At 40.6% G+C, this 15,317-nt stretch overlaps 1 protein-coding gene across 1 annotated transcript in view; it reads left to right on the forward strand.

Moving 5' to 3' along the window:
- vdra (vitamin D receptor a) overlaps positions 1 to 9,901 on the forward strand; it is a 58,221-nt gene extending 48,320 nt beyond the window's left edge. The window contains exons 4-10 of the mRNA XM_083521329.1: positions 1,738 to 1,922; positions 3,464 to 3,563; positions 5,905 to 6,076; positions 7,509 to 7,660; positions 7,823 to 7,939; positions 8,345 to 9,712; positions 9,872 to 9,901. Coding sequence (XP_083377455.1) covers positions 1,738 to 1,922; positions 3,464 to 3,563; positions 5,905 to 6,076; positions 7,509 to 7,660; positions 7,823 to 7,939; positions 8,345 to 8,598 — 980 coding nt within the window. The 3' untranslated portion in view covers positions 8,599 to 9,712; positions 9,872 to 9,901. The remainder of the gene's footprint in view (positions 1 to 1,737; positions 1,923 to 3,463; positions 3,564 to 5,904; positions 6,077 to 7,508; positions 7,661 to 7,822; positions 7,940 to 8,344; positions 9,713 to 9,871) is intronic.
- The last annotated feature ends 5,416 nt before the right edge of the window (positions 9,902 to 15,317 follow it).

The raw sequence follows: 15,317 nt of genomic DNA on the forward strand, positions 1-15,317 counted from the left end.
AATACAATTCCAACTTGTAACCCACTGATGATCTCCACTGATGGAGTTGTTTACATGCTTATTCTGCTGCAATTTATTTTTTTAATGTGCTTGGTTCAAAAGTTTGCACCCCCTTCCCCCACCTATAACTAACAGCTTTTGCTATTAGCTATTAGTCACGTTTTTCCCGCTATGAAGCCTGCTGTTACATAAAACCAGGAAGTGTAGGGGGAAAAAAGAGGCTATTAGACAAGGGTCATTATTTTGTATAGTTACAGTACAGATAGAGAGCGGTAAAAGGGTGTTATTAGTTCTGGCTCATTCAGCACCAGGCCACTACTTAAAACACAAACACACACCAACTCACACACACACACACACACACACACACACACACACACACACACACACACACACACAGTCACACTACACCCAGGCTCACCATATGGCCCGAGGTCAATCCACTGTCACTGTGACCCAGTTGGCAAATTACTTGTAGTTTTCCAATCCTGAGAAACGCCTAGTAGCATACATTTCATACATTTCACACGGCACTGCTCCGAAATCAGGCATTTCACACCATACTAATGGCAACTCTTTATTTTATTCCCCTGTTATCTGATCTAGGATCAGCATTGTGATTCAGTGTTGAACAAGAAGATTGTTTTGAATAGAGATTGAGCTCTAGTGGTTAGTTCGGTGTATTACAACAACAGTGTAATGAATCAGATTACTCCTTGACCTTAGGTCCAGTTAAAGCCACGCCCGCCCCCTCCTATCCATGTGCTGATCACGTTGTCATTGTTTCACTTGAGCATGACCTCTGATTTTACATGTTGAACTGTTTGCCAGATGAATTATCATACTGTCATCATCAAATGAAACACGATTGAAGAAAATTTGAAAAGAAGTCGATCTGTCAAGTCGACAAAAAAAACTGTTTTTCTCAGTGCTTTGGAGCATTTCTCGATTCATTCTTGATCCAGTAAAGTGCATTTTTGAACAACAGTTGGTATAAACAGCTAGTTTACAATGGATTGCTTGCAAAAAGCCTGTACTTTTCTCAAGATTCATAGTTCATCTCTCAAAAGTAAGTATTCGTGCCAATGAACCGATCGCTGCCATCAGAATGACAAGTCCTTTTGTCATTGTTCACAAACAAGATCGTCAAAATGTTTAGTCATGTTGTCGATGTGACAGCGCAGGGTTTCAGTAATTCCTGATGTAAACTACGGGTTGGATTACAGTTTTTCTCAGTTGCTTCAGAGCAGTTTTTCGCACTTTTTCCTTTTTCTGAGCAGACCGAGATATAGGCGGAGTGAAGAGGCATTTGGGTGTGTTTATAAAAAAAAAAAGGACTACCAAGAGGCCCACATATGCATACACAAATGTCTTAAATATTTGTGATCATGTTCTTCATGTTTCCAGGTTCATTTGTATGAGCAAAACATAAAAAATCTACTATAGCACCTTTAATTCAAAACATTGTTAAAAACCTCAAGTATGTGAGCTGTAAACGTCACCTGAAGCTGTAATCCAGTCATGTCATCCGTCATCAGTGACACGAAAGTCCTCCAGAGCCGAGTGTTTATTAGGTGGCGTAATACGTTTCGGAGCAGGATGTGTTTTCTGCTTTTATCTCAGGACTGATGATGTTCTTGAGCACTAAAAAGTCCCTTTATTTAACGTTTAAGAGCTTAAAACGCGTTTAAGATAAAGAAGTTAAACTCCTGCTGTTTTTTTTTTATTTGTCTGCAGTCATTCTGACTGACGAGGAGGTGCAGAGGAAGAAGGAGCTGATCCTAAAGAGAAAGGAGGAGGAGGCGATGCGGGAGGCACAGAAACCCCGGCTGACGGAGGAACAGTGTCAGATCATCAACACGCTGGTGGAGGCGCATCACAAGACCTACGACGACTCGTACTCCGACTTTGCGAAGTTCAGAGTCAGTGTCACGCTCGACGACTATTACACAACAGTAGTGAAATTGCATAAGCGTGCAGTTTGCTTAGTTTCAAGCTTTTATAGTCAGAGGTGAAGTCATGGGCAAAGTCTTTGGGACAGATGACATTATAGTTTGTGGTTTCTTCATAAAACTTGACAAAATTGCGATTTTTGTTTGTGTTTGTTTGACGTAAACTTTAACTATAATATGTATATATGTGTGTGTGTGTGTGTGTATATATATATATATATATATATATATATATATATATATATATATATATATATATATATATATATATATATATATATATATACAATACAGACCAAAAGTTTGGACACACCTTCTCATTCAAAGAGTTTTCTTTATTTTCATGACTATGAAAATTGTAGATTCACACTGAAGGCATCAAAACTATGAATGAACACATGTGGAATTATATATGGAATTATATACATAACAAAAAAGTGTGAAACAACTGAAAAATGTCATATTCTAGGTTCTTCAAAGTAGCCACCTTTTGCTTTGATTACTGCTTTGCACACTCTTGGCATTCTCTTGATGAGCTTCAAGAGGTAATCACCTGAAATGGTCTTCCAACAGTCTTGAAGGAGTTCCCCGAGAGATGCTTGGCACTTGTTGGCCCTTTTGCCTTCACTCTGCGGTCCAGCTCACCCCTAAACCATCTCGATTGGGTTCAGGTCCGGTGACTGTGGAGGCCAGGTCATCTGGTGCAGCACTCCATCACTCTCCTTCTTGGTCAAATAGCCCTTGATGCCTTCAGTGTGACTCTACAATTTTCATAGTCATGAAAATAAAGAAAACTCTTTGAATGAGAAGGTGTGTCCAAACTTTTGGTCTGTACTGTATGTGTATATATATATAATGAACACACTATATTATATCAACATTATAAATATTATACATACACTATACTATAGCAACTTTAGAAAAAATATTTATACACTATATAAATATTATATTTACACTATACTACACTAAAGCATCCTTCAACTACTCCATATACAATACTGTACATTTACATTTACATTTGCGGCATTTAGCAGACGCCCTTATCCAGAGCGACGTACCTAATTTATAGGTAGTGTGTATACTGTACTGTATACTATATAAAACAATAAATCCTTTATAGCAACAATAACATGTAAATAACCTTAAAAACTTGGTGTTGTTGGAACTTAAACTTTGTGACAGTAATTAAGCAGATGCTGATGTTGATGATTTTTCTATACCACCATGACTAAGTGTTTTATTCCTTATGCAAATGCGAAACAAGTTTAGTTTACTACAAAGAAACAGCCTTTAACCTGGAACTAAAACTGCACACGGTACGCAGACATTCGCTACAAAAGATATGCAAATATTTCTGGATGCATGAAGTATCTTCTAAAAAAGTTGGATCTTTTTCAAGTATGTGTACTACTATTAATGTGTGTGTGTGTGTGTGTGTGTGTGTGTGTGTGTGTGTGTGTGTGTGTGTGTGTGTGTGTGTGTGTGTGTGTGTGTGTGTGTGTGTGTAGCCCCCAGTGAGAGAGGGTCCAGTGACACGCAGTGCCAGTCGTGCCGCCTCTCTCCACTCACTCTCAGATGCCTCTTCAGATTCATTAAACAACTCACCAGGTAAAACACACACACACACACACACACACACACACACACACACACACACATTCACAAACTGACTGTGAAATCAAGTAAGAAATTTAAGCTTAACCTCCAGGACGTTTGTCCACAGCTGGCAGGACACAACATATTGTGGCCAAAAGCAGCGAACGTCACATTTGAATAACTGGAAGCAGCACACACACACACACACACACACACACACACACACACACATACAGAGAGCAGGAATAAATAGTGGTTTGAAAGGGTTTTTTTTGATACCAGTTAATCCCAGTCATCTATTTTGCACAAATCCTCAGCTCTCACTCTCCAAAGCACCACTTCACTCTTCTCATCAGAATACTTTTATTTTTGTTATCCAATTTCTCATCATTCACTCATTGACAATTACCCGAGACGTGACAAATCAAAAACATCTTCTTTTTATTTACTGTGCACCATTTCACGCTTAGAAGAGAGGCTTAATCTGTTTCCGTAGACAAGTTGGCTGCGGTTTAGGCGTCCTTTCTCCTCACGTAGCTAGGTCAGTAGTCTTGGGAATGGACTGATGAGGCTTTTTTCCTTCCTCACCACCTTCTAGACGACAGGATTTACAAAAACAATCATTTGCACACGTTTGCGTTTTTATTGCAACAGGAATACATTTAGCAAAAGCTGTTTTGTTTTTTGTTTTTTTGTTTTTTACTACAAAACACCACAAGCACCTTCTCGTTTTACACATCTGGATCTGCTGAACGTTTCTTGTTATGACTATGATGGAAAAATAGATATAAAAATGAGTGAATGTTGTGATATTGTTGTGAGCTCCAACCTGAGTTCACCTTAACGCTTACTCATGTGCAGGAGACGTTTTTTGAGATTCTTTATTATTATTATGTGTGGGATTAATAATAAATCAGATTTTAAGTGTTTAAAATTTTTTCCAAGAAGTGAGGTTTGTAAAACGTTACACATTTATTTCAGCAGTTATTCATTGTGATTAAATGTAACTTTGCATGATTGGATTAGTTGGTTTTTTTGTGGTATTAATAGCCTCTGGCCTGTAAAACTAGCTAAGTAGTCTCTGAACAAGTGAGCTAGTTTTACTCTTAACAAAGGAATATATAACTAATCCTAATCTGTTAAACTAGCTAACTACTCGCTGTGCTATAGAATTAACTAACATGCCCCTGTACCACTGAACTATATATCTAGTTCCTGACCTGTTAAATTAGCATGTCCTTTAATTGTAGAATAAGATAACTAGTCCCTGTGCTGTGGAATAGGATAACTAGTCCCTGTTCAATACAATTAGCTTACTAGTCCTTGTTCTATGTAATTAGCTAACTAGTCCCTCTGCTATGGAAATAGCTAACTAGTCATTGTGCTATGGAATTGGCTAATTAGTCCATGACCCATTTAACTATATATCTTGTTGTTTGTATGCTTGTTAAATTAGGTTGTCCTTTAATTGTGGAACTAGCTAACTAGTCCCTACCTGTGAAACTAGTCAACTAATTCCTGTGCTTTGGAATTAGCTAACTTATCCCTGTGTTATGGAATTAGTTAACTCGTCCCTGGCCTGTTAAATTAGCTTGTCTTTTAACTGTGAAACTAGCTAACCAGACCCTACCTTTAAAACTAGCCAACTAGTCCCTGGCTTACTGAACTAGATTTCTCGTTCCTGTCATAATTAGCATCCAGTAACCCCTCAGAGAAAAAGTAATTGAAGGATCCTTTGTGACTTCCTCCGTTGCTCACCCCCTCCCCAATACCAAGCAACAGAAAGTATTAAAGAAAAAACTAAATTGTTCTCTTGTGCCCACATGATAGTAAACAACTAAATGACAATCAATTAATTATACTATCTAACTTATTCAACTAGCTAACTAGTCTCCTAGCTAACTAATAACTGACCTATTAAACTAGACTGTTAGTCTCTGGACAAATAAACTACCTCCCCTAAACTATGGGACTAGCTAACCTGACCCTACCTGTAAAACTAGCCAGCTAGTTCCTGACATGGATGGACTCACTAGCTCATCTCTGAGTTATTGAACTAGTTCCTGATCTACTGAACTATATATCTAGTTCCTGACCTGTTGAACTAGCTAATTAGTCCCTGGCTTAATGAACTAGCTAACCAATCTCATGTTAATTATGTAAATTAACATGTTCTTCCACTGTGGCACTAGCTAACTTGTACCTAACTATAATGCTAGCTGCTAAGTCCCTGAGTTATTGAACTATAATGTGTACAGTGCACTCTGTTCTATAATGCGGGATCTGTATTTCTCTTTGGCATGTAATCACTCTGTCTGTCTGTCTGTCTGTCTGTCTGTCTGTCTGTCTGCAGAGTCAATGGACAAAAAGCTCAGCAGCCTCTTCTCCATGTGTCAGGACGGCGTGATGAGCCCAGACTCCAGGGATGAAAACTCCCGGCTCTCCATGCTGCCCCACCTGGCTGACCTTGTCAGCTACAGCATCCAGAAAGTGATCGGATTTGCCAAGATGGTCCCCGGCTTCAGGTGGGCCGAACCGTCTCACTTCCTGTTCAACAAGTCTGCTTACTCAATGTTTTTTTTTCGTGATCTATTGCTTATGAAAGTGTGTGTGTGTATGTGTGTGTATGTGTATGTGTGTGTGTGTGTGTGTGTGTGTGTGTGTGTGTGTGTGTGTGCGCACATGTATGCACTGTTTCCATCACATCCCTCCTATGTGGGTGTTCATATGAAGCAGCAACCAAGTCCATTAAGACTGTTTACCTGTTGTGTGTGTGTGTGTGTGTGTGTGTGTCTGTGTGTGTCTGTGTCTGTGTCTGTGTGTGTGTGTTGCTGATGTAGGGTCTAGTTGTCTGAGTAACCACATACAATTAAGAACATCCTGTGCCTGTGGAGAGCAAAAAAACAATATTGACGTAAAAAACAGGGCCCCCCCCCCCCCACACACACACACAAAGCAGTTCTCTTGTCGACATCTTCAATATCCATCCCCTGCTTTATTACTTGAACATTTATTAATGTTCGAAGGACACCTGCTGACTAATACACACTTGCGCAGTTGGATGTACACACACACACACACACACACACACACATACACACACACACACACACACACACACACATACGTAAACAGTAAGTGGTGTTTTTCCTGTGTTGATTGATGAGACCATTAGGCGAATACAGCTTTTAACGAGCAACGCACTCGTTTTTTGTTATTAGATATGAGTGACGTCGTCCAAGTGTGTTGTTTGTGCGTGTGTGTGTGTGTGTGTGAGAGTGTAGGTCAGTGTGACTCAGAGCTCTCAGCCAAAGGTCTGCAGGTTAATGGAAAAACTCGGCTGTTTACTGTGTTCGGCTGCTTGGCCTTGTTCGTTCACAATAGAGTCGTGTGGAGCAAAAAAAAAAAAAGTTTGATTATATTTGATTGTGTGTCTGATTTACTCATCCTTCGCTTTACTCATCTTTTCCTCGTAATTAACAATCGTGCGTCTTTCTCTAAGAGTAGCTTTGTTCTGGCAAAATATCATAGCGGATCTGATGAGCATATGAAAAGAAAACTTGAGTTCTTATGAATGTGTTTAAGTGATTTGCTGAAGGATCTATCATAATCACTTTTCTTTCATTCGTTTTTTCTTTTTTTCCTTTATTAGCTTGTCTCTTTGTTTGTGTCTCTGTGTTTATCTCAATTATTCTCTGTGTTTATGTCTCCGTCATTGCGTCTGTTTGTCTGTGTGTCTCTTTTTCTGTCTTTTTGTTTATCTCCCTTTGTTTCTGTAATTTTTGTCCTCTTTTTAGTTATTGTCTCTTTCTTGTCTTTTTATTTGTGTCTCTATGTTTGCTTTTACGTCTCAATCTTTCCCTCTCCGTTTTTTTTATTTTGTCTTCTCATTCCCTCCTTCTCTCTTTTCTTTTTTGTCTCACATTTTCTGTCTCTTTCTCTTTGTCTCTCTCACAGGGATCTGACTGCAGAAGATCAGATCGCTCTCCTGAAGTCCAGCGCGATCGAGATCATCATGTTGCGCTCCAACCAGTCCTTCAGTCTGGATGACATGAGCTGGAGCTGCGGAGGCCCGGACTTTAAATACTGCGTTAATGACGTCACCAAGGGTAAGAGACACGAGTCCACACCGCGATGTTCTCCATCACTGAATCTTTATTCTAATACACTTTCGATTCAGATCAAATACGTGTTTGTGTGTGTGTGTGTGTGTGTGTGTGTGTGTGTGTGTGTGTGTGTGTGTGTGTATGTGTGTGATATACCTACTGTAGCTGGTCACACTCTGGAGCTGCTGGAGCCACTGGTGAAGTTTCAGGTGGGGATGAAAAAACTCAACATGCAGGAAGAGGAACATGTGCTGCTAATGGCCATCTGTCTCCTCTCTCCAGGTGTGTGTGTGTTAAAAGAACTAGTTTTTAATCTCTCTCTCTCTCTCTCTCTCTCTCTCTCTCTCTCTCTCTCTCTCTCTCTCTCTCTCTCTCTCTCTCTCCTCTATCTCTCTCCCTCTCTCTCTTTCTCTCTCTATTTTTTATCTCTCTCTCCTCTGTCACTTCTTTATCACGGTCCTAACTGATGAACTTTTTTATCTATCTATCTATCCATCCATCTATCTATTTATTAATTTTTCTTTTCATTATTAATACTTGTGTTTGCTTTTGTGTTTTTTTTCCCTCATCCCTCTATCTCCCTCGCACTGTCTGCCTGGACTTTCTTACTCTATTTCTTTTTTGTCCCCATCTTTCTAACTCTCCTCCTAATGCTGTATGAATCCCTCCTCCTCTGTTTCTGCTCAGACCGTCCTGGCGTGCAGGACCACGTTCGTATCGAGGCGATGCAGGAGCGCTTGTGCGAGACTCTGCAAGCGCATATCCGCGTGCACCACCCAGGCGGCCGTCTCCTCTACGCCAAGATGATCCAGAAGCTGGCTGACCTGCGCAGCCTGAACGAGGAGCACTCCAAGCAGTACCGCTCGCTCTCCTTCCAGCCCGAGCACAGCATGCAGCTCACACCGCTCGTGCTCGAGGTCTTCGGCAGCGAGGTGTCCTAGCGGCCGCGGCTACCATAGTGCCAGTGGGGGGGGGGGGGGGGGGGCGCAAGAGGGGTGCGGCACAGGGGCAGAGATGGGCCAGAGCACATCTGGAGAAATCCTATTACGCCCGACTGTGTGTGAGTGAGTTTGAAAGTGTGTGTGTGTGTGTGTGTCTCCAGGGCAGGAGTACGCCAGGGGATGTCTGTTATCCCGTTTTGGGGAATTTGAAGAAGTGTTTTTTTTGTGTGTGTGTGTGTGTGTGTGTGTGTGTGTGTGTGTGTGTGTGTGTGTATGTTTGTGAGAGTGTGTGTATAAAGGGAGGGAGGGTTGCACGTTGTTAAGTCCAGAGAAGGGCTATGGGTTTTGGAAACTAAAGGGCATATTAAGAATGTACTTATGCATATATGAACAGAAAAAAATATATAAATATAAGCTAATTATATTTAAGAGAGATGCTTTCTACTACGTCGAAGCGTGAACGATGGCTGAGCATTGTAAAATAGGACTAGCAAAGCCTCTTCGGCTTGTGAGTGTGTGTGCATGCTTGTGCGGAGAGACGTGATTTTGTTGTGTATATGAAAGAAAGAAAAAAGGACACTAACAAGCAGGCACATACACTGAATGAAGTGCAGGGGAAGGGCTGGGGTGGGGCAGAGAGGAGGAGGGGTGGGAAGATCTATTTTTCTGATGTTTGTATAGATAAGATATTTAATAACCACAAGAGAGCGAGCCCATCCCGTAACTCGAATCGGCTAATAACACGCGCAATTATGATAATCTGATGACTGACAGCTGGATGATTTGCCAGTTTTATATTCGGTACAAAAAAAAAAAAACGTGTATACTGTTCGAATCTACACTGAAGTGCCAAAGGATTGTAGACGGACACTTTGTAAGAAGATCGACGTTTTTAACCAAATTCACATTCACGTTATTACTTTAATAGCGTTTTTTTTTTTTTTTATATTCCGTTTTGCGACACATGCCTTTTTTTTTATTCGTGGTTATTCCAGGCTCCGCCCCCACCAGAACGGTTTGAGAGCCATGACTCGATTTCCTAATTTGGCGGGTTTTTTTGTGCCGAAGTTCTGACCTTGATCGGGTTTCTCAGCTGTCACTTAACTTACATTTGGCCACAAATTCATTGATTCATTCATTCATTTTCTCCCGCTTATCCGTAATTCGGATCGCGGGGGCAGCAGTCTAAGCAGGCCCCCGCCTTCGACTGCTGCCCAATCCTCACAGCACCGTCCCTTATGGTCCCTTCTGCAGGTGGTGAGCCCACGGGAAGGCCACAAATTCCAAATCGAATTAAATCCAATTATTTTCCCTATAACAGTATTCCCCTGAGGGATTTATTCTGCACCTGACTTTTTGGTTTTATCTGGATTGTAATTTAGTTCACACGCCAGTAGGGGGCGCTAAGAAAAAAAACAGGGAAAAAAGACAATCTGCTCCTTTAATGAGTATATTGAGCTGCTCAGTACTGAACCTGTTCATTGTGTAGGGTTTTATTAATTCACCTCAGCTAATCCTTTAGCTTTTTCTTAGGATCTTTTGAGGCAGTTTACATTTTGCGTGTCGTTTTATAATTATCATCGTTTCTTTTTACAGCTTTGCGTCGCTCTCTTGTGGTCGTACGTTGTAAATACCACTTTTATTATTCCTGTACATAATAAGTCTAATGAAAACGAGCATTGGAAAAAGCTAAGCTGATTCATTAGTTCAAAAGACGCTTTGGGAGGAATATGCAAAATATGATATTTTCTATCTAGCTATCTTTCTAGCTATCTATCTCTCGCTTTCGTTTCTCTTTTTCTTCTGAGGTGACAATAAGCTATGACTTTGACGAATCTTTTCGTGATGCTCGGTTTCGAATTTATCGTTCGCTCTCACTTTTTAACCGATCTCGATCTTTTCGGTTTTATGAGTTCGCTTTTCGTGCCTGTTTGGATATCCAGATATCCCAAATCAACAGCATTTTTCCTGCCTTTTTTTTTCTTTCCCTTTCCTCGTCGTTTTCCTCGTTTTGTTCCCTCAACAAGACATCTCAAACCATACTTCTTGCTGCTGCACAAAGCTTTGCTAGAACTCTTTAGATTTTTGGACAAGACACAGAAGCATCACCTTCTGTTCTCACCACGAATGCTGCCTAAAACCAATCAATCAACGGAGGGAGGCGTGGATTGACCACAGAGCCGCCCAATGTCTCTAAGTCTATAGGAATATACCATTTCGCCCGCACGCCTCCTCTTCTGCCTCGTGTCTAAGACGCTTGGAAGCTTTAACTGCTCCGTGGAATAAACAGAAACAGGAGGAAGTGATGGGGTGGGGTCTGGCTGCTACAGGACGGAGCTGTGATTTTGTTTGTTTGTTTGTTTGTTTTGTTTTGATTCTTTGTTGTTTTGGTTCTTACCCTCAGCTCCTTTCGTCCAGGAAAATCTTTTGTGTTAAAAAAAAAAACATAACTGCTTTATCAGAACGACAAGCTGGAAAGTTCTGTGACTGGAACGTTCTTTATTTTGGGTCTGGAATTCGGACGGACGTGACGGACACAAGCACGGAAACGTGCGCACACCTGAATCTTGTGACTGGGAAACAGTAGGGCAGAACGTCAGCGCCATCTAGTGGATGGGATAAAATCCACAAGTACTATGTACATTTCTACTATATATATAATCAATTACGTTTCGATCCCGGATTCTTTCTAATGACTACAAAAGCATGTGCTTTCTCATCCAGCGCTGTGAAAAAGGATACACACACAAACACACAAACACACACACAAACACACACACACACACACACACACTCAAACAAAGATACACGCGGAACCAGTGGTGTCGCCTCTGTAGCCTTATAGAACTCAATGCTCTTAACAAGGGAAAAGAGGCAGTCTGTCACACACACACACACACACACACACACACACACACACACACACACACACACACTTTTTAGGACTATGTCCAACTTGGTTTCAGCAGGGAAGAGTTAAGTTAAGCTCAATAAGGGTGGTTTTACACTTTGTGTTTTTTTTGTTTGTTTGTTTGTTTTTTTTTAAGACGAAGTCTCCAGTTCTAACATTTTCTGAGGTCTGAGGAAAATCTGGAGCTTTCTGGCATCTTCAGGAACAGCAGACTAGGTGGGAGTGATCGCTTAATTGATAAGGGATTAGACTTTTGATCAGAAGGTCATGAGTTTAAATCTCAGCCTCACCAGTGTGCCACCCCTGGGCCCCTGAGCAAGGCCCTTAACCCCTTTGCTGCTCAGTTGTACGGATGAGATAAATATAAGTCATTCTAGATAAGGGAATCCGCCAAAGGCTATTAATGTAATGCAAAGGACTTCTGTTTTCTTGCTAACATCAGGCAAACTGGGTATAGCTGTTATGTAACGTAAGGAACTAAATTCTATATTTTCTTTTAGAAATTAGAACGAGAGGGAAAAAAACGTTTTGATGATCCGCTGTTATAGGAAAGAAAACACAAAATCTGATGTTGATCATTTTTCCTGGGTTTATTCTGTTTTAGATTTCGAAAGATTGGCTATTAAATATTCTTTCGCTCATCGACCAGAATAACCAGCACTTTCTTGCGACCTGATTGGTCCCGATATTCACTCCTAACACTTCTAAATATTTGAAAATGTAAGGTACAGTTGGAAAAAAACAACAACAACAAGTGTAAAAGCACCCTAAGGACGGATCCCGAATGTATCCAGGTTTCATCCTGCTTATTTTTTTTTCAAGGTGTAGTCAGTGATTTCGGTGGAAGTTCGCTGAATCTAAGTGTTTTTAAGGCCCTGGTTTTCAGTATTCCCTTTAAAAAAAAACACAATGATCCCAAGCAAATCTGTTGTAGAAGACCTGAATGTTGTGCAGAAGTGGGTGTTTTCCGATCGAACAAGTCGGGTTAAGATACAAAAAGTTGCCCCTTTGAGCAGATTTCTAATTGATGCTACAGAATCACAGTCCGTACCTTTAATAGTTATCGGTGACTCACCTGACATGAAAAACGTAACGCGTGTGTGGCAGCATTCCGAACTCGAGGGTCACACTTGGGTGTACGCTATTCCTTTCTGATGTCATAAGCTAGAGGAACGGCGTGCCGTTCATCACTGAATTACTGGCTTCTACATTCATATGCTAGCAAGACTGGACGGTGGGGCTAGAAAAGTGTAACGTCCATATTAGAGCAGTGTTAGAATTCGCCTGGCAGGAAAACAAGCCAATCCAATCTAATCCAATCTAGCCCCTCCATGGTGTTAGGCTCGGAGTTAGAATGAGAAATGTAGGAAGTTGAGTTGTCTGGTGTTGTTTTTTTTTTTTTTTTTGAGCGGACGAGGAGAACAGAGAACTCAGAAAGCCGTTTGGTATAAGAAGACACACCAACAGGTGAATTTGTTTTGTTTTTTTTGTGGGGGTTTTTATTTTATTTTTATTTTTTTACCAAAATGATCTACCTCTCCCATCCGCACATGTATTCAGTACACGATTGTGTTTCATTGGTTCATCTTTTTTTCTGATTACTTTTTATTTAAAAGAAAAAACACATATACACACATACACACTAAACTCTTTCTTATTTATTCCTCTCCAACTTAAATGCTGGACTGTTTACCTCAAGCCTATAGATAAAGGAGGTGTTCCACCTCTTGCCAGTTGACTAAAACCCTGTTTCCTTAAGTTCTGTTCGTAGTGTGTTTCAGCTGCTCGCTGTATGAATTCGGAGACCCTTTTTTTTTTTTCTCAGTCAGTATTAGCTCTAACATTTTTTTGCAACGCTGCTCCGTCTCTGTTTCTTTCTAATCACACATTCTGTTATGAAACCCTACGTCCATACTAGCAAGCAAGCATGATTTTAGCAACAGGGTGACAGCACGAGGTTAAAAAAAAAACTGAGATGGTCTTAATTCTATGCAAATTAGGTATAACGTGATGACATGGCAAAATGACTGACTGGAACATTTTCGGCAAAGATGCAGATGGCATATAAGGTTAAAAAAATGTAAACATGAGCGTGAACATAGACGTTATAAAGGAAATGGAGGGGACATAGGAAAGATCTCTAGGGAGTGTACATAGCATTTAAAGTTAGCATGCGCTGCTAATCTGCAAAACAAAGCTAGCTCACAACCTAGCATTTATAATAAACTACCGCCTTTAGTCAAAGGCCGTCATTATTGTCCTTTTTTTTTTTCGCAGGTCAGCCAGAGTTGTTGCCTGCTAGTGTGTACGTAGGGTACGACAGATATCGCCTTGTGTTCAATTATGCAGTTAAAGAAAAGAAGAAAAACAAACAAACAAGGAAACGTCTCAAGCCTCATGTCTACCAAACTCACTCTGATTGTATTTATCGTTCACTCACACCTTGACGGATTGGTTCAGTCGTCATGGCATTTGCTGCTCTCCTTCCTGGAGGCTTCCTTGCTGGTTCAATCCTCCTTCTGCTACCTCCGTGACATGTCGGTTTTCACACATACACACACACAACACATACACCTAACACCAAGTATCAGCAGTCTCTAGTCTGTAACATGCTTGTGTTTACGGCTCTCTCCTCGTTTCTTTTGGTATTGTGTTATTGTATGATTCCTCTCTTTTGTTTCAAATGGAATCTGCATCTGATCTGATTTGTATTTTTTTTTTTGGACATCTTCATACTAGCTCAGTTACAGTACCTCTGTGTGCCTAAAACCCAAAGCCTTAGTTTGGGGAGAGTGTCAGGGTTAAAGTTATGAGTTGTAACGCGAGGAGAAATGCAGGCCGGGTCCGAATGCTTCTGCCAAATCACATTTACATAGAAACCTGCACTCCAGAGTAAGACTGATCCACCGGATCTAGGGTTACAGAATTCCCTGGGCTTATCGTTCTGGAGCGCGAATGAACTCTTTTAGTTTGAGAACAAAAATGCAGACTACGCAAAGTTAAAAGTTCCATAGTTAAGTCTAGATCATGTTTTTCTATAGGGCAGGGATGCATCGATACCAATAGTTGCAATGTGTATCAGTCTTGTGCATTTACTGAAGACTTAAGATTTACTCGAGAACACATGAAATCATGCAACTGAAGAGGCACTTTAACTTCTTGGAATTCAGCAAGCAAAAACAGTGTAGAGAGAAAAATGTCTCGCAGGTGAATTAACGCTTTAATGCCCCATGATGTTCTTTACACTCATCCACTGTCCATCCTTGAAAAACCCGCTCTCCATTGCAAAACTTACTTGAGCCGGGCTAACAATGTGAAATAATCTGTCTGATCAAACCAGCGAGACAAACACAAATTGTTCCACCCCAAATTTATAAATACCAGTAACCCAGAAATTCATTTATTTAGCAAGTAGTATCGAAGACTAACAACAAAAGGGACTGAAATAAAACAACATAATGGTATCGGTGCATCCGTAATGTAGACCGGAAGAATCTGCGAATGGTCCAAAGACAAACTCTGGAAGGAAAAGCTCACGAAGCGAAGGAAAGCTGCAGATCCACGCACTCGTCTCAGACAGACATGTGGAAAGACAAAAAAAAATTCCTGGAGTCAGCTGCCTTATGGTCTTTTTTTTTTTTTTTTTAATCTTTTACATTTTTTAACCTTATTTTCTTCAAAGCTGTGTGCATTAGATCTGTCTGATACATACACATGTACACACACACACACACACACACATACATACATACACTGTATATTGTACAGCTGCATGTGCATTCTCTCAGGTACAAAACTGAGCATGGTG

This window comes from Silurus aristotelis (genome assembly GCF_946808225.1).
Source record: "Silurus aristotelis genome assembly, chromosome: 19".
NCBI classification, from domain to species: domain Eukaryota; kingdom Metazoa; phylum Chordata; class Actinopteri; order Siluriformes; family Siluridae; genus Silurus; species Silurus aristotelis.